The 25,488-nt window shown below is 40.5% G+C and overlaps 1 protein-coding gene across 5 annotated transcripts in view; it reads left to right on the forward strand.

Moving 5' to 3' along the window:
• The window catches only part of PHF21A (PHD finger protein 21A), a 311,929-nt gene that overhangs the window by 98,341 nt on the left and 188,100 nt on the right, over nucleotides 1-25,488 (forward strand). For all 5 annotated transcript variants that reach the window (XM_060263354.1, XM_060263353.1, XM_060263351.1 and 2 more), the window contains exons 4-5: nucleotides 4,638-4,670; nucleotides 6,841-6,906. In XM_060263354.1, coding sequence (XP_060119337.1) covers nucleotides 4,638-4,670; nucleotides 6,841-6,906 — 99 coding nt within the window. The remainder of the gene's footprint in view (nucleotides 1-4,637; nucleotides 4,671-6,840; nucleotides 6,907-25,488) is intronic.

Here is a 25,488-nt window from a genome sequence, read left to right on the forward strand (position 1 = left end):
ACATCTCACCCCTCCCATTATCATCTTTCCTATTTTTTCTCTGTGCTGTTCTCTTCTTCCTTGTTGTTTGTTTTTGTTTGCCTTCTGCTGTTCAAGTATTGTTCATGTTAGTCTTGTTCATGTTAGTATGTTTTTCAGAACTAGAGCATTAAGTTTAGTTTGAACTCTCTGCTTTTGGAGACCCAAAAGTGAAAGTGCAAGTTATTCCAAAGTCACCAAAAGGAAGAAGAAAAATATTTCCTGCCTCACTAAAGGAACCTTGGTATAACCCACAGAGATGTCTTTCAAACCTCAGAGAAGGACCATTCATGGTAAGTGCCAATGGGCTGTTCTCTAACTTGGGCAGTGAGTGACCATATCTGTTAAGGCACTTTTGAAAAAATGTATGAAGTGTGGCACAAAGATGGCTTATATGGATGAGCATGAGCTAGGCCTGATGTGTCTTGGAGAATGCTACAACATGGCTGCTAGGACACATAGTGACGGCTTTGAGACTAAAGACTGTCCTTTGAGGAAAGATTCTCATCAACTGATGTACTTAAGTCATCCAGTGGTTCTGAGAATTATTTGAGACCAGCATCGATTCGCTCAGTTTTGTCAATTCTGGCATTGGAGTCTCTGAGCAGTGGTCCTGCTTCCTGGCCCCTTTAGCAGATCCCTTCCTTTTAAAAAAACAACTAAGCCTAAAATCAAGCATAAGAAAATATCAAAGCTGGTTTCAAAGAAGTGCTGACCTCCTCCACCTTGATCATCAGCTTACTGTAGAGTCTGAGAAGGAGGAGGAGGGTGCTGTTGGGTCCCACCACAATTCTGAAACACACTTGGAACCAATGTTCCCTCTAATTTTTCTCCCTATTGAGAGGAACAAGTGGATACTGTAACTGTTCTATGTGTGCGCTTTTCTGGGTGCTTGAATTGCTTTGTAATCGTTCTATTATTATGTATGTTTTGTAAAATTAAGACAAATATGACAAAGTGAATTTAAAACTTGTTTAGTGTACAAACACAAACAATATTTATAAACTTATTGTTTAAAAAGATATTCTATAAAATAGTCTTATTTTACACAGTTTTGTTTTGTTTTGTTTTTCTGTGCTAATTCTTATACTATGTTCCCAATGTTATTTTGGTAATCTTAAAATGGGTAATGGGCAATGCAAGACTTGGGGACAGTGCCCAGGGAGGGGCAATATGATGTCACTGTTGATGTAACTTTCTGCAATGTCGCTTTGAATCAAAGATCAGAATATCCAGCTGCTCTCTTTCCTGTGACATCATTTCTAGTCTCCTTTCAGTGACATGATTTCATCCATAATTTAATTTTTGAAATTCAGTGTTAAAATGCTTTTCCTGTCCTAGTGACCAATAAACCAGATAATCAGTGAAGACACCAAATTCAAAGCTGCCTTCTTAAGAATTTTGCTCTGCAGCAGTTTCCCCAACTCTACACATAATGGAAAATCCTGGATAGATAAAGCACCAAGAATTTTCTCTGTAGAGGATAGAAACGTAGAATCTATTTCTAGACTTCAATGTATACAATGCGGGGAGAATTGAGCACCTTGTAGTGAGAGGTTAATATATTGGTCATACCCAAGTGTGTATATCAGGATAGTTTTAAAAAAAGTAAAAGGCGACAAGAGACCAGAATTGTAGTCTAACTAAATTATTTGCAATGAACCCTGGCTGAAAAGGAGTTAACCATTGCTGAGTAGTCTTGCTTAACTCAGAGTGCTGACTGTGTAACATGATGTTGGGGGGAATTAATAGCTCCGTACTTAATAATAGCATATTTTTAGGAGAAAGGAAAAAAAATAAAAAAGCAACTGCTACCACAGGATGCCTCAGAAATGGTGCAACACAGGAAAAGACTTCACAAAAGACCACCAGAATGGACCTTCTGCATCAAAGATGTGGATATTGAGAACACACTGCATAGGTGGAAAGCAAACGCACATGTAGACCCTACATATTATTATTAGATATGCAAGGAAATTACAGAGAAGAAGCAACTTGGAGATTGGATTTCCCCACTGAGAGGTGATTCATGTCACCTACTTCTTTTACAGATCAACAGTCTCCCAGCTTCTTAGCAGCTGTGTGGCTCCTATTGGGATCTTGATAAAAGTTTTCATGGTTCAACATGGGCAAATAAGACAGAACTGTACCTCTGTTAAATGCAGAGTCATAACTGAACAAACTGTTTCTTTTGTTATGTGGACAAGACGGCACTTGGAATCCACTAAAACTTTTATAACTACAGTGTGCCTCTGAAGAACGTCGGAAGCACTACAAGGACAAGTATATCATAAGTAGGCAATACTAATACTAATTATCCAATTTCTGACAGTGGTCCTTGGCTGATGCCCACAGGGAGTACACTTTGTCAAGATCTGTCTGTAGCCCTGAATTTTTGTAGGACTTGATTCTCATTAACATCTCTAAGTGGGAACACTTCTAACTAGTTGTAAGTCTTCATTTTGATCATGTTCATGAAGCTGAAACTACTTTTGCAATCTGAACTGCATGCAAGAAACATGGCACAGATATTCAAAAGAAATGCAGTGTCACAGAAGTGATTCTCATGGAAAGCAAAAATGGACTGCATCATCAAAGGACCTCATCAAGGTACATTTAACTTCCTCTACCACAATAAATCTGAAGTCTTGGTACTGACCAATTAACCTTTTCCTCATTTCTCTCAGAAAGGGGGCAGGGAATAAGCAGAATATCTAGAAAAGAGAGCAACTATATCAAATCCAAATTGGATGTCGTAGTAGAAGCAAAGGCTGCCATCTCAAAAACTCATCATTCCTTCCATTTATTGTCAAGAAATCTGCACTCTAGGTGCATAGACTCTCTCTCTCGACTTGACTTCGTGAACGAAGATTTAAGAAGGGTGCAGTAGTCCACGTCCGCTGCAGGCTCGCTGGTGGCTGACAAGACCAATGCGGGACAGGCAGATCTGGCCACAGTGGCTGCAGGGAAAAGGTGCATAGACACTCACTCCACAAACTGCACAATGACTGCCATGTCTATGTTGTAGATTGCATCTGTAGTTGTAGACTGCATCTTTGTATTTTTCTACCTGATCTTTACAATGGGAGACAAAACCTCAGTGTTTCTAATCACTGCCTGCAATTCAGAATGTCCAGATAGCCATCTAACATTCAGTGACTTGAAAGCCACTGTTTCGCATTCAAGGACTTCAACAACTTTCCAGAACTTTTCTTGCCTTACATAATAATAAACATACGTTTATTCCATAAAATGTGTTGCAGTAAGGAGAAAAGGAAACACGTTTTGGACTTCACTTTTCATCTTGTGTTTTGGGCTTCTAATGGTCATGAGGCAGCTCTTGAGGCCTTTCTGTTTGTCTTTGCAAAGAAAGTCAGCACAGTTTCTTCATGACAAAATGGTAAAAGGGAATACAAGGGATAGTTCCTTATTTGTTTCCCCTTGGATCAGGAGTGTGTCTTTATCACTTCCATCAGTGGATGATTCAGAAAATTTCTTAATCTAATTCTAAATCTAAAATTTCTTAATCTTAATTCTTTCTTAATAAGTGGCCAAACTTGCTTAACCAAACTTGCTTAGTCACACAGAACGAACCTCAGATGTCTGAGAGTCACAAGACATGAACATCAGATGTTTAAGAGAAGGAAGGAAGGGAAAAAGGAAGGAAGATAAGGGGAGGGAAGGAGAGGTAGAAGGAAAGCAACTTTAACTCTAAATGCATTCTCCAAGCTGCCAGCTGGATTGACTTGAAGTAGTGATTTAAGGATACAAATGTCTTCTCGAAGCCAGCCAATGGGTTGTGAAGGCTTTGAGAGGCACACAATATGTGTGAAAGAGCCATATGTGACTGCCGAGTCTCAGTTTGGCCACCCCTGATCTAGATCATGTTGTACTACTGAAGACCATCTGTAGGCAATTCTGTAATTTTGAAATGTGCAGGTATTAATGATATAAAACAGTGTTTTTTACATCTGAGGTGGTTGCCTGTATTACTTTTTGTGGTGGGTAGAGTTTCTCATGACAACCATTATATTAGGCTACTCAAGTCAGTCACCAAACACCTTAAGTTGCTTTCTGTAGAGCTTTTTAGATAACTTTTAGATTTTAGCAACTTTTAGATTTTAGCAACTTTTAGATTTTAGCAACTTTTAGATTTTAGCAACTTTCATTCCAATTCCTATTAGTATTGAGTTTAAGGATTTAGGTTGTTGTTTCCAGCATGGTACTTGTGGTTAAAAGGTTACCTGTTTAACTGAGCATTTACTGTAAACACTGAAGAATCACTATGAGAGTGACATATATCATTGCTCCCTGAAATTTTATGGTTGGTTCCACCTCCTGTAACAGCCATTTTGTTGTTGTGCCCACCACCCTTTGTCAGAATTCCAAAGGTTCCCACAGGCTTATAAAGGTTGGAGACCCCGATGTAGGTAATGGTGGTTGTAATGCGCTGTCAGCTTTTATGAAAAGCAATATATGTATGAATACATAAGATTTTGAAGTTATATCTGAACATGGTAAGCTCTGATTTAAAATTCAACAATAATTAAATGCCATTGTACAAATTAACTTTTAGTAAGCTATTCAAAATATTAATGTCTGTCTCTTTTCCTCTCTAGAAACTGGTTGCCCAAATGAAACAGGATCCACAGGTAAACATGTTTGTTCATACTACTACTCAAGCTGGAATAAAATAATTCTTCTCTATTGCATTTCATTTGAGCATTTTTCAAAGTGAAATAGAAAAATATGGCAAATTCACTGCATGGCACTAGCATTGTAAGTGAACTGATTGGCTCTTTCTAACATAACATTCGTCTTGTATTCATATGAAGACTATTGAAAATCCATGATTACATTCAAATAGATAATCGCTTAACTTTTTCATAGATGATCCCATAAGCAGGGCTGCCTATTAGTGGTAGATCATGCTTGAAAAAAACAGTCCTGGAAATTTAGATAGATAATATGTCCCCACCTGTTGTATATTCTCACAGGATGCTTTACCAGAATTGTGTGTCTAGCATAATATATCAGGACAAGTGTAAGCCTGTGATACTTGTGGGGAAGGATTCCCTCACACCCCCACTTCTTGGCAGGCCTGTGCCCAACACGAGTCCCAAGCCTGTGCTTCTGCCATTTGGAGACCTGCCACAACTCCTGGACAGCTCCACCAGAGGCAGCATGCCCAGTGCATCTCCCAGGTGGTGGTGATGGCATGCCCAGTGCATCTCCTGAACTGCAGTGGCAGCATGTCTAGCAAGTCTCCTGGGCTGCAGCAGTGGTAGCCTACTTGGCATGTAGTGGTGGGGCATGCCCAGTATATCAGTATACTGCCAAAGGTAAGTGCGTTCTCTGCAATTGTGCAGAGAGTGCTACTTGATATTTTGAGGGATTTAAACCCCACTGTGTATTTTTTTTTAGTTTTCAGATTTTTCTGTAAACCTGGTGAGTGCTTCAAGTTTTGCAGAAAAATGTCTCTAGTCTCCATGTGACCTTGATCTGTGGATTCAGCTATCTGCAGTAGTACATCAATTGCACCGTAGTTAAATTCAGAGCCAGCGCCAGGGGGTTTTGTGCCCTAGGCGGCAAGGGAGGAGGCTGGCTCTGAGTGCACGTGCTGCCCCGCCACCCCTGCTCAGCCTTCTTGGGTCTGTTCTTCTGGTGGATGCACAGACCCGGGAAGACTGAGTGGGGGCACCCTGTGCACTCGGAAGTGCCCAGAGCTGGCCCTCCCTTGCCTCAGTGCATCTGCCACTGTGCAGCCCCCACCCACCCCTTCCCAGCGGGGAAGGCAGCGGCACGGAAGGGTACTGGGGATGGTGGGGCACCTGCTGCTTTCCCCTATGACCAGATGGCACCCTAGGTGGCCACCTACCTGGCATACTGGTTGCACTAACCCTGGTTAAATGTCAAAAGAAATCATTGCAAAGATAAAACAGATTGTCAAAATAAGTTAGATTGATACTATATTATGGTGATTGTAGGCAGGGGTGGAATTCTAGCAGGAGCTCCTTTACATATTAGGCCACACACCCCTAATGTAGCCAGTCCTCCAAGAGTTTACAAGGCTCTTTTTGTAAGCTCTTGGAGGATTGGCTACATCAGGGGTGTGTGGCCTAATATGCAAAGGAGCTTCTGCTAGAATTCCACCCGTGATTGTAGGTATATTAAGTAAATGTTACAGGCAGTTGATATTTCCTAGAATTGAGAGAACACAGTAACTGCTAGTAATAACATGTTGTACAGATGACTGTAACGATTTGTAGATTTCAGAAATATAAACAAAATTCTAAAGAAGATGGATGGTCCAGTTTTATATTTTCCAAGACATGTATAATTATGTATTAAAAACTCTGTGTGTGTGTGTGCTAGACATTTGAAGTGCATACTCTCTCCCCTCCTGCATTCAGGGAGACACACATGCTGAGGCGGGGAGACACACATGCTGAGGTGTGGAAGACATGTGTCTGTAACATGTACTCATTAATATTTAGTGGTAGAGTCAGAAGCAGTTGGAGGCAGCCAGTCTATCAGATTAAAACAACTTGTTTTCAATATAGTATAAAGCACTTTGAATGTCTGTTTATGCAGTCTTTTAGTGAATGACCATCGTGTGTCTTCTCCGCCAACCACCAAAAGACCTTTAAGTGATGAAAAGAGCCACTAAATGGAGAGTAGGACAGTGTACATATACTTCACTGTTGAGCTGATTAAGCAGTCTGATGGGCTATGCAACTTTGTGTTATTTATAATATTTTCCATTTGTTTAAAATCTTACTGTAGTCTGTGTTAATAAAACTTTTATTTCTTTGTAATCAGAATGCTGATTTAAAGAAGCAGCTTCATGAACTTCAAGCCAAAATCACAGCTTTGAGTGAGAAACAGGTAGGGAAACTGGTATATTTTTAACACAATGTTCTAAAGATATGTCTCCCTGCCCCCTCCACCCCCACCCCCCCCGCTACCAAAAGTACTGTTAAATTTCTTCAAGTGTGAAAGTAAGTGTAGGCAGCCAAACACTTTGGATCATATTTGATGTATTTAGCAAAACAAAATAAGTATTATTTCTAAGTATTAAGTGTTAAATCTGTTTTGGTTCTTTTGAAAATGTAAAATTTGATTATTTTGACAGTTAATCCTTTACTAGCCTTTAAACTCCACTCATATTTTGTTGTATGCTGCATGTTTGTTGCCATCTGCAAGGGATTGTGGGTTATATAAATGATGCAAGAAGTAATATATTGTTACAGACTATAAGTGGTAAAGACTCTTGATATTCAGGCATTGCAGATAATTATCATGAAGAAACATGGTTCTGCCCACTATGTCTCAGCTTCTACTTCTGCAAAATTCTGAGTACATAGACCAGGACTGAAAGGAATGTTTGGCTTATGCAAGAGATTTGAACAAGACCAATAGAATTTTTCAAGCTTCCCTCAGTTTCAAAATGCTTAGCCGTGTGGTAGTGCCTTTGAAATAAACAAATCAAAAAGCTCCCTTTGCTTATGGAACCTGATCCATGAATCCTAGTCTTGAAGTAATTGATTTGTTCAGTAGCCATCATTAAATTCTCAATACCTTCAAGGAAGTACTATTCTGAGGTACAATCAGTAAGGGTGCTGCATGACCACAGGTTTGGTGTATACTCCCAGATGGTATTAAGACCCTGTTTAGTTACAAACTGATACATTTTAATTCCTCTACTGACAAAATGGTTAAGAGGTGAGAAAAGATGAAATTATAGAACTAACAAACAAATTTAACATAAGTGGAGCCAGATAGCATAACATGAGAGATCCTTGAAGAGCAAATGTGAAAAACAGTAAAACTAGTTTCTTTATTGAAGAATCAGAAGATAATAAATATTACACTAATCTAAGGCTAGAATTATTAAACTAATAAAACAAAGAAGCAGGAGCAGGGCTTTTAGAATTCTGTGTCAAACTTCTAGATAGGGGTGACATGATTAAAACTTTACATAATTATGAACATAGGAAATAATAGGATCCCCTATCAATCACTTTTTCAATTCTGGTTCACATAGTGAGGCTAATAAACAGTAAGTTCAGTGCAGTCAGAAGAAAGTATTACATTGTGTAACTAGTTCATGGATTGTTTAGATCCCTTGAAAAGCAGGTAGACAAAGTCATGGACTATATGCCTGTTCAGCATGGTGGCAAATGAAATCTTCATGTTCAGATGAAGTACACTCCTGAATACCAGTAAATACCAGTAAACTGTTGCCTTCACACTCTGCTTCTGAGTTTCCAGAACCATTTAAATAAGGTTGCCAGGTGTTTGGCCACTGTTGGAAATGAAATGCTGTGTAAGATGGACAACTTATAAAATGAGTCTCATTGTTCTTTGCCTCATCTGACCCTCATTCTGCAGATTGCAGAGAGCCACATTCACAATTTCCATCAACCAAAACATCATATAGAGTTATCTCACCCTGCTACCATTGCAGTCCCTGTGTATCCAATGTGAACAGAAGAGCTTATAAGTCAATTATAACAAAAAACACTGTACATACTTTTGATTCCTCCAGAACTATTTGAATAAATAATGCATGTTCCCTTCAAGTTTCATTGTAGTTCTTAAGGAAAAGGGGTGATTAGAACTACTATTTAAATTTTTTTGTACTTGCAAGGAGTTTTGTTTTATGGGTTGAGTTTAGCTTTTCTAGATTTTGATTCATCCATTCAGTTTTGAATAGCACACTTAGTACAGGGTAATAATGTATAAGGTGGTGTGCTGCTAACATAAACCCGCTGTGTTTCTGAAATCATAAGCTTTCTGGTGACTAGAAATGGACTGCAACTTGCGTTACTTCATCTGATTTTTTACAAGTTCTGCTTCATTAAAAAGTAACAGTGAAATCCTAAGAACACTCTATTTCCTTTGCACCCAACAGCCAAATCTACCTTTATCTGCCCTTCTGTTATCAGTTTTCCATCTCCCCAACCTCCAGCAGCTTCCACCTAGGAAAACTGTGGCCCAGTTGTTTGGCTACTGGGCAGGCCATCTTAAGGATGCCAGCCTACAGCTGGGACCTGGAAATTACCCATAATTACAGCTCATCTCCATACTACAGAGATCTGTTCCTCTGAAGGAAATTGATATTTTGGAGGGTGAACTCTATTGCATTGTATCCCACTGAGTGAGGTCCCTGTCCTCCCCAGGCTACATTTCCAAATCTCCTGGACTTCTCCAGTCTGGATCTAGCAACCCTATGAATCTTGCATGAACCTTCAAGAACTTGTGGGAGCTTACATCATTTCCCCTCTATCTCCTTCTTCACAGTGTTTTCTTTTTCCCTCCTCCTTTCAGTCTGCATATCTTGTCCCTTTTCCATCCTTCATTCTCACTTTCTCAGCCATTCACCAATTTACATACCTTTTATCTGCCTCCTATTTCAGCCATATTTATTATGTATTTACTTCTGTAGCCCACTTTTCTTCACAATGGGGACCAAAGCAATATGCAGTATTCTTCCCTTTTCCTTTTTTCTCATCAAAACAACCCTGTGAGGTAGAATGAGATGAAATTATATAATTGGCCCTAAATCACCCAGCAGTAGCCATGAAGGGAACCCATTGCTTAAAGATACAGATGCTCCTTTTATCATGTTTGGATTTTTAGATACGCTCCCCCCCCCCAAAAAAAAAAATGTATTCTTTCATTTCACATTTTTCTGCAAACCTGGGGCCCTTCTCAAGTTTGTAGAACAGTCTATCTTGCCTGTTCACTGGTGCAGTCACTGTATTCTAAGTCTCCAAAAATTGGTCAACTTCTCTTTTAGAATATAAGATGATGATGATGATGATGGAATGTCCAGGTGGATACCTTTATAATGGATTAAGATTGTAGTATATTTCAGTTTTTATTGTAAGTATCACCTGCTTTTAATGCATTATCTCATAACTTGCAATACTCTTCCTTTATTGTTTACCTTGTCTTAGTTTGTTGATCACATTGTTTTCTAATTCTGTAATCCTACTCCTATTGGATTGTTAGTTGATTGTTTTAAGCAGTCTGATTGCACTGAGTGATTGTGCTGATTTATATTCTGAAATAATCTGCCTTGCATCTGAACAAGAAACGTGGTTTATAAATAAATAATACTGTGTATTGTTTCAGTCGCTTTCCTCAGTTTCTTCTGTAAATAAAGACTATTTAGTTCCTCAGTTCAGCATTATGAACTGCACTGGTCCCAAGGAAAAATATGGCAGAAGTTGGATAACATTTGGTCTAAAACTTTAAAGAGGCCACAGCTTTAATTTGTTTTCCTGTGACATTGTCATGCTGCTACAAAACAATGAGATAGTTTAGTGAACGAATGAATAGTATTGTGACAAGACATGCTTAGCAGGCAAATTCAGACTGTAACTTAGGGTTTTTTGTGTTAATATTGGTGAATTGTTCTCTGAAGTCAGCATGATAATGCATGTGTCAGTAAATTCCTCAGCTAGCTCAGAAAGCCCCTGATAGTTTCGGGGTAATTTGAAGTGTTGCCAATGGATGAGTCATAATAACTTAAAAATTTGTATGCTGAGACAGGGAGGGGAGGTTCTCTATTGATGAAGAACTAAAGGGTAGTATCAGAGCAAACTTTAATAAGATTAGTAGTGTAGTTATAGGACATTTGTATAATGCTCTGACTTGTTATTCTTTTAAAGTTATAATGACAAAGAACTTTGCATAGCTGTGCAATAAAAATGTAATGGGTATTGCTATCTGTTTCATATTCCAGAAATATTAAACCATTTTTAAAATTTCTGCCCTGGGGTTATGGATTCTTCCCTCCTGTCTTACAGCAGCCTTTTATGATCTCTGAAAAGATGCTGCTTGAGTGGAGAGGTGATACCTTTGAATAAAAAGCTATGGGGAAGTGCAGTGAGGAGGGAGAGTTGGTGGGGATGAGAAGGTCCAGGAAAAAGAACACATAAAATTGTGGGGCTCCCCAGTAATTTTGAAATTATTTTTTCCCAAGGGAAAAATTGAGGAATTTGGGGGAGTACTAAAAACAAAAAACCTCCTATGAAATATTTTCCCTTTTAGAATGAGTGGAAAAATATTTATTATTTATTTAGACTTCTGTTCCACCCTCCCTGCAAGTGGGCTCAGGATGGATCACAGCAACAATATAAACACAATAATTGAGTAATTAAAACTGTTAAAGCAGTATAAAATTGAAACAGGTAGCACTAGCAGTTAAAGTGCAGTAGTTGTAGAAGGTGGAGCCACTGGATCTTTAAAAATCTTCTCAATCTGGGCCGTATAAAGATGGAGAACTTCAGCAAGGGAGGCTGACTTAATTGGACACCTGCCACCTCTTCCAAAGGTCTGGCAGAATAGCTCCATTTTTACAGGCCCTGCAGAATGATAGAAGGTCCCACACAACCCTGATTTCAACTGGGAGCAGGCTGGGGCCAGGGCAGAGACAGCCCTGGCCCTAGTTGAGGCTAAGTGGATGTCTCTTGGGCCAGGGACAACCAGCAGATGTTGGTCAGCTGAACACTAGGCTCTCTGGGACACATATGGGGAGAGGCAGTCCCTCAGATATGTCAGTCCCATGCTGCGCAAGACTTTAAAGGCCAATACCAGCACATTGAAACAGATCTGATACTTGACTGGCAGCCAGTGCAACTGATGTAACACCAGCTGAATGCACGTCTACACAGGTGATGCAGTCAGCAGGCATGCTGCTGCGTTTTGTACTAGCCAGAGTTTCCAGATAAATTTCAGAGGCAAGCCCGTGTAAAGCAAGTTACAGTAATCAAGCCTGGAAGTGACAAGTAATGTGCCATCCAAGGTTGGTAGCCTGATAGCTGAGACACACACGGTTCAGGTACAGGACCTCCATCTTTAAGTTTCAACCCGCTCTGCTGCAACCACCCAACCATGGCCTCCAATGCCCTGGCCAAGTCCTCTGGAGTGGATCCTGGGCAGCCATCCAACAGCAGATGGAGCTGTGTGTCATCCACATATTGGTGACAACTCAGCCCAACCCCCTGGACCAGTTGGGTAAGTGGGCACGTATACATGCTGAACAGTATTGGCAAGAGGATTGCTCCCTGTGGCACTCCACATTCAAATGGGTGCCCTGGGGAGACTCTCTTGCCAAACCCCACCCTCTGTCCCTGGCCACAGAGAAAGGAGGAAACCCATTGTAAGTCACTCCCCCGAATTCCAACGTTGGCAAGGTGGTGGGTCATAACAATCAATTGTGCTGAACACTGCCACTGGATCTACCAGTAATAACAGCACTGACCTGCCCTGATCCAGGTGTCTCCAGAGGTCATCTGTGAGAGTGACCACCAGTGCTGTCTCTGACCCGTGGCAAGGGTGCAAACCAGACTGGAATGGATCAAGGATGGATGCATCATCCAGAAAGGCCTGGAACTGTTCAGCTACTGCCCTCTCAACTACCTTACCCAGAAATGGAAGATTTGAAACTGGGCTGTAGTAGGCCAGGACTACAGGGTCCAATCTTAATTTCTTTAAGAGCAGATGAACCACTGCCTCCTTCAACTCCGCTGAGAAAGTCGTGGAGGAAATGAACAAGTTGATAATTACTCCTAGGGGAACCTGTATGTCATCCCTGCAGGCTTTAACCAGCCAGGATGGGCATTTTATACATTTCATACTCAGAATGTATACAATTAAAAAGCTTTTCAGTTTTTCTGTTAGAAAATTTGGGAGTCTTAGGAGGCACTGGGGGGGAGAACCCCTGTAAAATAAGCTCTTCGTCTGAGTTAGAAAAACCCTTGTTTTTTTTTTTAAACCCATTTTTAAAATTCTAAATGTATAGCATGAAAAAGTCTGATGACATTTTCTGGTTTTTCCATGGGGAAATATGGGAAATTTGGGAGAACATGGGGAAAAAATGGAAGACATGCTAAGAACATTGTGGAGCCTGCTGGATCAGACCAATAATCCAGCATATTGTTTCATGCGGCAGCCAACCAGTTGCCCTAGAGGTCCAACAAAAAGGACAAAAGTAAAATTGATGAGTTGGAATGCTTAGTGTTGGGGGAAAACATAGACATTGTGGGAATTTCAGAAACTTGGTGGAATGAGGAGAATCAGTGGGACATGGTGATTCCTGGATATAAGTTATATCGGAAGGATAAGGAGGGAAGGGTTGGAGGTGGGGTGGCTCTGTATGTCAGAGAGGGTATACAGTCCAGTAAGACTGAGGTCAAAGAATTAGATTCCCTTCTAGAAATGCTTTGGGTCAAAATAGAGAGCGCAAAAGGAAATTTAACTATGGGAGTTTGTTATCGCCCACCAAATCAAAAGATAGAGGATGATTATGATATGATGGAAGGATTAAAGATAGCGGCTAAACATAAAAACTGTGTCATAATAGGTGATTTTAACTACCCTCAGACTGATTGGGTCAATATGTGTTCAGGTCGAGAGATTGAGTTTCTAGATGCTCTCAATGACTGTGCTATGGAGCAGATGGCCACAGAACCTACCAGGGGTGGGGCGATCCTGGATTTAGTCCTAAGTAATGCCCAAGACTTGGTGAGAGATGTAAAAGTAATTGCACCGCTTGGGAGCAGTGACCATAACGTTATTGATTTCACCATTTGTATAAATAGGGAGTTGCCCCAAAAGATCAGCACAACCACGTTTAACTTTAAAAGGAGTAAATTCTCTGAGATGAGGAGGCATGTGAAGAGGAAACTGAAAGGAAAGGTAAATACAGTCAAAACCCTTGGGGAAGCTTGGAGGCTATTTAAAACTACAATCCTAGAAGCTCAGATAAAATATATACCACAAGTTAGGAAAGGCACAAACAGGTATAAGAGAAGGCCTGCATGGTTAACAAACAAAGTAATGGACGCTGTAAAAGGTAAGAAGGACTCCTTTAAGCGGTGAAAAGCTAGTCCAAGTGAGATTAATAAAAGAGAACACAGGCTGTGGCAAATCAAATGCAAGACTGTGATCAGGCAGACAAAAAAGGACTATGAGGAGCATATTGCAAAAAACGTAAAGACCAACAATAAAAATTTCTTCAAATATATTAGAAGTAGGAAACCAGCCAGGGAGGTAGTGGGGCCCTTGGATGACCAAGGGGTCAAAGGACTACTGAAGGAGGATAGGGAAATGGCTGAGAAGCTGAATGCATTTTTTTTGCCTCAGTCTTCACTGTGGAAGATGAGAAGTGTTTGCCCGCTCCAGAACCATTAATTTTGGAAGGGGTGTTGAAAGACCTGAGTCAAATTGACAAGAGAGGAGGTCCTACAACTGACTGAAGAATTAAAAACTAATAAGTCAGCAGGTCTGGATGGCATACATCCAAGAGTTCTGAAAGTACTCAAAGTTGAACATACGGATCTCCTGACAAAAATATGTAATCTTTCATTGAAATCTGCCTCTGTTCCTGAGGAATGGAAGGTAGCAAATGTCACCCCCATCTTTAAAAGGGGTTCCTGAGGAGATCTGGGAAATTACAGACCAGTCAGTCTGACTTCAATACCAGGAAAGTTGGTAGAAAGCATTATCAAGGACAGAATTAGTAGGCACATTGATGAACACAAGTTATTGAGGAAGACTCAGGATGCGTTCTGTAAGGGAAGATCTTGCCTCACTAACCTGAACAGTTCTTTGAGGGGGTGAATAAACATGTGGACAAAGGGGACCCAATAGATGTTGTTTACCTTGACTTCCAGAAAGCTTTTGATAAAGTTCCTCATCAAAGGCACCTTAGTAAGCTCGAGAGTCATGGTGTAAAAGGACAGGTCCTCTTGTGGATCAAAAACTGGCTAATTAATAGGAAGCAGAGAGTGAGTATAAATGGGCAGTCTTCACAGTGGAGGACGGTAAGCATGGCGTGCTGCAGGGCTCAGTACTGGGTCCCATGCTCTTTAACTTGTTCATTAATGATCTGGAGTTGGGAGTAAGCAGTGAAGTGGCCAAGTTTGCAGATGACACTAAATTGTTCAGGGTGGTGAGAACCAGAGAGAATTGTGAGGCACTTCAAAGGGATCTGTTGAGGCTGGGTGAGTGGGCGTCAACGTGGCAGATGAGGTTCAATGTGGCCAAGTGGAAAGTAATGCACTTTGGGGCCAAGAATCCCAGCTACAAATACAAGTTGATGGGGTGTGAACTGGCAGAGACTGACCAAGAGAGAGATCTTGGGGTCGTGGTAGATAACTCACTGAAAATGTCAAGACAGTGTGCAATTGCAATAAAAAAAGGCTAATGCCATGCTGGGAATTATTAGAAAGGGAATTGAAAACAAATCCGCCAGCATCATAATGCCCCTGTATAAATCGATGGTGCGATCTCATTTGGAATACTGTGTATAATTCTGATCACCGCTCCTCAAAAAGGATATTATAGCATTGGAAAAAGTGCAGAACTAGAATGATTAAAGGTTTGGAACACTTTCCCTATGAAGAAAGGTTAAAACGCTCGGGGCTCTTTAGCTGGGAGAAACGTCGACTGCGGGGTGACATGATAGAGGTTTACAAGATTATGCATGGGATGGAGAGAGTAGAGAAAGAAGTACTTTTCTCCCTTTCTCGCAATACAAGAACTCATGGGCATTCAATGAAATTGCTGAGCAGTCAGGTTAAAACGGATAAAAGGAAGTACTTCTCCCAAAATGTGATTAACATGTGGAATTCACTGCCACAGGAGGTCGTGGCGGCTACAAGCATAGCCAGCTTTAAGAGGGGATTGGATAAAAATATGGAGCAGAGGTCCATCAGTGGCTGTTAGCCGCAGTGGGTATATATATGTGTGCGTGTGTGCATATATATGTGTGTATATGTATGTTTGTGTGTGTTTGTGTGTATATATACACACACACACATACACACACATATTTGCCACTGTGTGACACAGAGTGTTGGACTGGATGTGCCATTGGCCTGATCCAACATGGCTTCTCTTATGTTCTTAAAAGTTTTTTTTCAAAATGTATAGAATTAAAATGTTTAAGATAAAGTGAGCCCTCAAATTGCAACCAACTTATGGTGACCCCATTATGGAATTTTTAAGGCAAGAAATGAACAGAAGTTGTTTTCCATTGTCTTCCATTGTGCAGTAACCCTGCTCTTTCTTGGTAGTCTCTCAACCAAGTATTAACTATGCATAGTCTCATGATAATTCCAATGTAGACTAGTTTGAGATGGTAGCTGTGTTAGTATGCAGTAGAACAGCTAGATTCAAGTCCAGTAGCACTTTAGAAACCTGATGAAGGGAGCTTTGACTCTTGAGAGCTTATATCCCCAAAATCTTACCAGTTTCTGAGATGCTACTGGACTCAAATCTAGCTGTTCCTGTATATTGTGGACACATTTATAACAATATAAATAACTTTGTAGTCTTCTGTAAAATAAGCTTATGTTTGATATGAACATAAGAACATAAAAGAAGCCATGTTGGATCAAGCCATTGGCCCATGCAGTCCAACAGTCTGTGTCACACAGTGACTAAAAAACCCAAGTGCCATCAAGAGGACTACCAGTGGGGCTAGGAGCCCTGCCACAGTGCCCCAATGAAAGTAAATATTGAATATATTTTCCATTCTCTCCGCCCCCAATTTCTATTTTTTCCCAGGAGGGACTCCCTCCCTCCCTCCTTTCCTTCCTGAAATTTTACATCTCTAGGAATTGGGCAAAATTCTTGTTCCTCCCCTTTTCCACCACGAGGGCCTGTACTCACTGCAGGCCAGTGGCCTTTTAATGAGGTAGGATTTTATGACCTTGGCAAATCCTCAGGGATTGCAGAGGGATGCTGTGGGATAGAGAAGGTAGGGTTATTCCACAAATAGTTATTTATTTTGCACTAAATAAATAAATTGCAAATACTTTATTTGTATAACTACAGTGATACGGGGGTTTTTGCATTGCCTTTCAGTGTTTCAATGAAAGGAATTAGTGCATGAAGGGGCATAGGCTGATCTCTAGATCCCTCATGCTCTATCTAACTCTCCATACCAAGTGCTGACCTTTGAAATATTGGCTCCCCACACAGTCTCATTGTCATTTATCTAGACTGGTACACCACAGACAAGATGCAGCAGTAATGGAAGAACTGGTGTAACGTAGTGACAGTAAGAATGAACTACAGGCGGCCTTCCATTTCAAATCTCATCACACTGGCAAATTCACAAGGTAGCCACAGGGAAAGTACTTTTCCTTTCAATTTGAGACTGACATCTGCAGTATGGGGTGATAATACTGGCCTACTTCACAAGGCTGTTGTGTGATAATTATACATGAAACTGCTTTTGTGCACATGAACTCCACTCCCACCCCTAAAATAAATAGGAACTTCATATTAGTAGTTTGGTCATGTATTAAATTATGTTGCATTCTTAGCAAAAGCTTTGGAATTCCTAAATTGGTCACCAAGGGAAAATGTATAATTTAGTAATCTTCTATAAAGTGGCTTTAAGTCTTCATGTTTTTTAGATTGTTTAATATCAAAAAAGGGGGGGAAAGCATGCTCAAGATTCTCATATTAAACAAGAAACACTTGATCTTTGTAAGTTCTAAGTACTTGGAGGTGGTCTACTTAAAAACAGGAAAATAAGAGTTTGTGAATTGGGAGTTAAAATGACTGTACAACAGTATTGCACTTTTTACGCACTGTAGGAAAAAGTTTTCGTATTTTAATACATAAAGCTATGCATCTAGAGCAGTTTTGTTTGAATTTCTTATCTGTGTCTTTGAATTTTTTATTTTATTTATTTATTTATTTTATAATTTATATCCCGCCCTTCCCACCAGGTGGCTCAGGGTGGCTTACAACATGTAAAAACTAACATATAAAAACTAACATAGCATATAAAATTAAACATAATTTTATATCTGTTGACATGAACATCTCTTGTTTTGTGAAATACATAAACATGCAGTTTTCCTATAACAGGTGATATCTTGGTATAGAGCCTTCCTGCTTTCTCTTACGTTACAAGATTCCTATCCTGTTCGTTGTTACTTGTGAGTAACACTAACTGAACTATGAGACTTCTGAGTCAGTTTACCTCTTCACAAGGAATGATGTGCAAACTTCATGTCTGGCCACTGAACCAAATTGCTGTTTCCCCTTATTTATCAGAATGCATTTATGAGCTAAATACTCCTTGCTGAAGTGACCATTATTGCCTCTCTGCTTTTTATCTTCAAGGCAACAATACTTAAAGTCCTAGCTAGAGGGAGTCATTACTCAGTTACAACTTCAGCAAGAATGAAGAACTGAAAGTATGCATTCCTCCTTTTCTCAAGTTTTGTAGAGAAGTGGGGAAAAGGTAACACTTTTGAGCCCAAAATTTCAATTGCAAAAATAATTTTAAATAATTTTTCAAAGCTCTCTCCTCCCAATTTTCTATGGAAAGAGCCCCTGTGGGCTGAAGGAAAGCAATATAACAAACAGTTAATGAAGCAGGAATTTTAAGGCATATTGCTAGCGCACAGCAGATGTACTGATAAAAACTATTTGGAAGGGGGTTGCTTAAAGTAAATATCTGACTTCCTATTTAACTATATTTGCTCTAACTGTTCATCATTAATTGTGAATTTACTTGTTCTAATTGTTTATAACAGGGGTGGCCAAACTGTGGCTCCTTCACACATATTGTGTGGCTCTCGAAGCCCCCATTGCTCCATTGGCTGGCTTTGAGAAGGCTGTCTCTTTAAATTTCATCTTCAAGCCAAGCCAGTTGACAGCTTGGAGAATGCATTTAAAGTTAAAATTGCTTTTTCTTTCCACCTTTCCCTCCCTTCTCCCATCTATCTTCCTTCCTTCCTTCCGGCTCTTATGTTAAGCAAGTTTGGCCACCCCCGGTTTATAATATGAAAAAAGTTCAGAGTTGAAGTGAATATATTGGATTTATCCCACAACTGTACTTGTTCTGAGCATCAGCCTGCAGAATTCTCCAAGATAACGTATATACTGCATCAATATGATTTCACATGCCAAGCATGCTCCGTTGCTGTCAATATCACACAGATAATGAATAAGTTAGGTTTGTCATGCTGGATGATTAGTCAACAATGTTTGACCAAATGTACTGCTAAGATGGCTGCCCACCCCCAAATTTATTCATAGAGCACTTTGCAAACTGTTTTATAGTCCTCGTTGTGTGTGTTTTCACGTACAATATCCTGTGAAATAGGCAACTGCTATTTTCATCTTGCAAAGGGGGGCGGGTTATAGAGAATGAAAGATAATAACATAGTCAGAATAACATTTGTATGATAAAACTCTGTAGTCCACCTGAAGAAATGCAGTTTGTGCTTTGCTACAGCCTGTTTCTTCATCAACACATAGTCCTGCGCTATTTCAAAGTATCTGCCACGAGACCAGTAATAAATTACTTTTTTAGTAGTTTAACAGGAAGATCTGCCTTTTTCTAGTACTACTTAGCAGGATAACCTCAGGGTGGCTCTAGTCTAAGAGATACCTGAAGTTCTTAGAATAGTACACTGTTTTTCAAAATGGATACTTGATCTTCCTCAAGTAGAAAGAAGAATGTTCCCCTAGACCCTGTAATCTGTAATTTGCCCACTGTCTGACTTTGAGATTTGTACACTCTTTCATTAAGAAATGTTTATCCTAAAGTACACTTATTACTTCTGTATATTCCATTCACACATTGCAGGAAATAAATATATTTGGGAACCTTCTGCTTTGGTATCTGATGCAAGGCAGTCAGAGGATGGAGGAGGGTCACAAAGACTGAAATTACTTGCTTGCCTTGTCTGTGCTGCAGAAAAAGAGGAACTGCCTGTGCTCTGTCACTCATATCTGTCCATCTTTATCCAAGCCAGTACTTGCATCAGAAAGGCATTGCTTGTTCTGGGAGTGCCCATTTTAATTTACTTGGAAATAATCTCTGCACCCCCAATAATTATCTGAAGTTCTTTTATGTACTACTTGTTACTTCTTAGGGGAAAAAATAATGGCTATTGTATTTTCTGCTATTTCTTGTCAAAGTGTTCAATTTATCCCTTATAGCTGGGTGGTATGTTTTGAGCAAGTTATTGGCACATGGTGTTTTTGGTGTTGATTTCAGAAATGAAGCTCCCGGTATCCAATGACATATAATAGAGAAGAAAGCAACAGAATAAAGGGCAGAAATTTGATTAAAATTGTGAAAAGTTCCTGGATAATAAGGTGCAAAAAAAAAAAGATACACATGTGTTGTCTGTATGTGACATTTATTTATTTATTTACAAAATATCCCCTCTTTCTGCCAAACAAGAGCTATTAAGGTGGCTAACAATAAAAACAGAGCATTATACAAAGAGATCATAAAGCGAAATATATAAAAACCCATTAGCAGCAATTAAAACATTGGGTAGGGAGGATGAGTCATTGACAACGTCTTTGCCCACCGGCAGAAGGGGACAGATAAATATTACCGGAGAGGGAGTTCCATATTTTTGATACCATTTAGAACTCTGGGTTTGGATGTTCCTCTAGGCTCTGTCTGTACCTCTGTAGTCCTGTGATCAAAGGAATTATTTTGATGCTCTGTGATTAAGTGAGGAATGAATTGAAAGGGTATCATTTTCTAATACCCTAAAGCTTGCTTATCTGGACTAGAAGTTTTAAGAAATCAATATTAAATCAGGTATTCTGAAAATCATTTACAGCATTTTCCTTGAAGAAGAAGAAAACAAATTAATTGGCTGTTGCTTTTCTGGGAAGCATTTGGGAATTAAGCAGGTTAAGAAATAACTTAGTTGTAGACACAGAGTAGGCCGCTTTCCTTTTTATTTTTCTTTCATAACAGTTAGAATCTGCAAGCGGTAGGGCAATACCTTCCTCCCAAGATACCTAGCAGTCTGTCTGGAGAGTCAACAGTGGTTTATCAAATAACTTAATTCATTCCATTCATAGAATTGTTGTTGGTAGCCAGGCATGTATCTTCTTCAGCCAGTTTAAACTGGTGGACCTCTTGGCCATGTCTGGTCAAGCTTAGAAAGGTGCAAAACGGTAGCCAAGAAACTGAATTTGTAGATTGAAAAATGTGGATTAGCAGTGTAAAATTCTGGAACAGTGTGGATAAATTTACAAAACAATATTTTATATTTCCAGTTTGGTGCTTCATTCAAAGCTTAGTTATTTTGTTACTGACCTGACCTGGTAGCCCAGGCTACCTAGTCTCATCAGATCTCAGACTCAAGTTCAGCAGGGTCAGCCCTGGCCAGTATTTGGATGGGAGATCTCCAAGCAATATAAGGGTTATGGCATAGAGGCAGGCAATGGCAAACCACCTCTGGCCATGAAAACTATAAATCAGCTGTGACTTGACAGCAGCAGCTACAGAAGAACCAACAGCAGGACTTCCTAAAGTAGCTACCTATGATCTTTTTTAGTCTTGGCTCATGTTCACCCGTGTGCACAGCAGGATTTAGCACAAGCAGAACGAACTAGCTATGGTTAAGGATATTTCAAACCAGATTGCACTGTGCCATGGACCTTTAGTATCTCAAAGGTGGCACAGATGCAGGCCACTAAAGTGGGTGCTTCTTATTTCCAGTCAAAAGGATCTCAGTTTATGTACATTTGTAATTATACAAAGAGTATCAACATGTGCAGAAGTCTTCTCCTCTGAGGGAATCAGTGCTCAACATGGCAAAAACAGTATAATTAGGGTATGGAGTTCCAACCTAGGATCAGCATAGGGGTAGTACATAAACACCTACTTTCTTTAAGTGAAATCAAGTCCTCAGAGCCAGATGAACTGCATCCAAGCGTACTAAAAAAGCAGATGTAATTTCTGAGCCTCTGGCCATTATTTTTGAGAATTCTTGGAGAACAGGTGAGGTGCCAGAAGATTGGAGGCAGGCAAATGTCCCCATCTTCAAGAAGGTGAAAAAGGAGGATCCAGGTAACTACCGACCTGTCAGCCTGACTTCTGTACCTGGAAAAGTTTTAGAACAAATCATCAGTCAGTCAGTCCTGGAACCTTTAGAAAGGATGGCTGTGATTACTAAGAACCAGCATGGGTTTCTCAAGAACAAGTCATAACAGACTAACCTGATCTCTTTTTTTGAGAAAGTGACTGGCTTTTGATAAGGTTCCACATGCTCTCCTTGTTGACAAGTTGGTAAAATGTGGTATGGATCCTGTTACCGTTAGGTAGATCTGTAACTGGTTGACAGATCACACCCAAAGAGTGCTTGTGAATGATTCCTCATCCTCTTGGAGAGGAGTGACGTGCCTCAAGGATCTGTCTTGGGACCTGTTTTGTTCAACATCTTTATAAACAATTTGGATGAAGGAATAGGAAAGGAAAGGTCCCCTGTGCAAGCACCAGTTGTTTCCGACTCTGGATGACGTTGCTTTCACAACGTTTTCACGGCAGACTTTTTATGGGGTGGTTTGCCATTGCCTTCCCCAGTCTTTTTTTTTTTTTTAGATGAAGCATTAAAGGGATCAATATATGCATTTATTTATTTCCTTCATTTGTACTCTGCCTTTCTCCCCATTTGGGACCAGAAGGCAACTTGCATCATTCTTCCCCAGTCTTTTACACTTCGCCCCCAGCAAGCTGGGTACTCATTTTACCAACCTCGGAAGGATGGAAGGCTGAGTCAACCTTGGGCCGGCTACCTGAATCCAGCTTTCCACCGGAATCGAACTCAGGTCATGAGTAGAGAGTTCAGATCACAGTACTGCAGTACTGCTGCTTTACCACTCTGCGCCACGGGAATAGAGGGAATGCTTATTAAATTTGCAGATTATACTAAATTGGGAGGGGTTGCAAATACAGTAGAAGACAGGCTGGAAAAGTGGGCTAAAATCAATAAAATGAATTTTAACGGGGATAAATGTAAAGTTCTGCATTTAGGTAGGAAAAGTCCAATGCATGGTTATAGGATGCGGGAGACTTGTCTTAGCAGTAGTATGTGTGAAAAGGATCTAAAGGTCTTAGTGGATCATACGCTGAGCATGAGTCAACAGTGTGATGCGGTGGCTAAAAAGGCAAATGCAGTATGAGGGGTCTGGAGACCAAGTCCTATGAGGAAAGGTTGAAGGAGCTGGGGATGTTTAGCTTGGAGAGGAGGTGACTGAGAGGTGATATGATCACCATCTTCAAGTACTTGAAGGGCTGTCATAGGGAGAATTGTGTGGAATTGTTTTCTGTGGCCCCAGAAGGTAGGACCAGAACCAATGGGTTGAAATTAAATCAAAAGAGTTTCTGGCTCAACATTAGGAAGAACTTCCTGACAGAGCAATTCCTTACTGGAACAGGCGTCCTTAAGGAGGTGGTGGACTCTCCTTCCTTGGAGGTTTTAAAACAGAGGCTAGATGGCCATCTGACAGCAATGAAGATCCTGTGAGTTTAGGGGGAGGTGTTTGTGAGTTTCTTGCATTGTGCAGGGAGTTGGACTAGATGACCCTGGAGGTCCCTTCCAACTCTATGATTCTATGATCCATCCAGAAATGAACTGTATTGACCATTTTTTGCTTAGATTAGAGCCTAAAAAGGAGAATAATAGATTATCACCCTTCCTAAAGATTTTGTTTTGTTTAGGTAGAAAAGAAAGTACTGTGTATTTATAGAGAATATAGAGCCCCTCCCTTTCATCTTGTAGTTCTGAATACAGCTCTAGTAAGGTAATGTTTTGATTTAAATGGAATTTAGACATTAAGAGCTAGAGCAGTGTTCATAGGACTACTTTATTGATAAGGACTGTCACAAAAGGAGGGTCATGTCGTAGCTTGTTGACCCTTCTGGATAATGTGACTTAGAACTTGCTGACCCTTCTGGTTGATGTGATGGCAATCAGGAACAGGAGACAGAAGGAGCAGGTGGCCATGGACTGATATAATCTACCCATGAGCTTTAAAAGCACAAACAATAGGCACTGTTGTGGAACCGGAGGTTGGTCTGGGGAAAATTGTTTTAGTAACCCCTTAAGGAAAAGTTTGGATTGTGTTTTGGAAAATTGGGATTTCTCTTCAATATGAATATGAAAACCTGATTTGGTGGCTAAACGGCCTTCTGGAGGTGGATGAGAGACTTCCCTGGGCTAGACTTAGGAAGTATCCAGAGACTGTTTTAATGAAACATGTGACCAGTTCCAAGCCTATGTTCAGTATCACTTCTGAATATCAGATCTGTCACCCTAGAAGGAGAATAAGGGATTTTGAGGGACTGAGCCATTTGAATGAGTTGTTTATTATAGAAGAAACAATCCTTGCTTGGGGAGTATATAGATGGTTCCATCTTAGCATTGTCAGGTGAGGGTTCATAGGTGCAGTCTGGCTTGCTGTCCTTGTAAGCATGTTGGTTATAGTCAAAAGCCTTTTCAGCAAAGGCCTGGACTGCCTTTTGTGAATCTGGCGGAAGTTCTGGATTATGTAGAAGATAATGGCCTGCTTTTGCTTTTTTGAAATCAAGGGAGCATATGGAACCCAGCCCTGGTTATAATAGTCACAGTGGAGCTCTTGGCAGCAGTCAGGATGACATCAAATATAAATCTGTTGGATCTGATTGGAATGGTGGATCTGAGGAGTAGGTTGAGGGATTGGTTTGACAACAAGAGATAGCAAGTTCTATGTCTTGTACTTCACCTTACCAGGCAGATCAAGATGAGTATGGTGAGTGGTCCAGTGAAGAGGGCATTCTTGGAACGGAGACTGTCTCCTTGACCAGTACCAGTGGTGGTATACAAAGAGTTGGGGCTTTAGGGCAAGGGGTGGATGAAGACTTTGAAGGCTTTTCTGCGTGTTTGTGTTTATGCTGAGTCTTTTTAGGTTGTGGTTCTAAAGGAGCTACACTTCCTTGGACACGGGAACAAAGCCTGATGCTGTTCCTGTGTTCTTTGCTATGCCTGAGGTGGCTGGAATTGGCCACAGAAGTGTTGGAGCCAAAGATGCTGGGATCAGTCTGTCGGCAGTAGAGGATGATGTTGGGCTTGGATCTTTCTCTTGAGTTATAATGGACAAAGCCTTTTCCAAGAGTGCTGCTTCTAGGTGTGCCTTGCTTGTGCCTTATTTGGGGGTAAATTAGCAATGAATAGAGCAATGTGAGACAGCATATTCATCAAGGCATAGGTGGCCTTTTCATGGTTGTTTGTTGGGGGGAATTTTCAACCCACTGGACTTACATCCCCCCCCCCAAAAAAGAGTGCTTTTCATATCTTTTTTTGGACACTGTGCTCTGTGGAGGCGGTAGAATGAGGTAGACCATTTTTTTCCATTTTCTACTGATTGAAAGAAGATGGAGTTTCTGCTAACAAACCCCTCTGAGTGTTTAGGGTTGGATCTTTCTCCTGAGCTACACTGGACAGAGATCTGAGGGAGGGGTGCTCTGCCCCCTCTTTATCACACTGCAGAAGGCTGTAAACAGCATGGCGGAGGGGGGGAAGAGCAGCCACTGGCATTTTTTGAGGTTCAGGACTGTCGTCACAGTAGGCCTTCATGTGTGCAGCACCACATGTGTTGAGTGCACAGGTACCATAATGGTGAGCAAAG

Source organism: Heteronotia binoei, chromosome 21 (genome assembly GCF_032191835.1).
Source record: "Heteronotia binoei isolate CCM8104 ecotype False Entrance Well chromosome 21, APGP_CSIRO_Hbin_v1, whole genome shotgun sequence".
Classification (NCBI taxonomy): domain Eukaryota; kingdom Metazoa; phylum Chordata; class Lepidosauria; order Squamata; family Gekkonidae; genus Heteronotia; species Heteronotia binoei.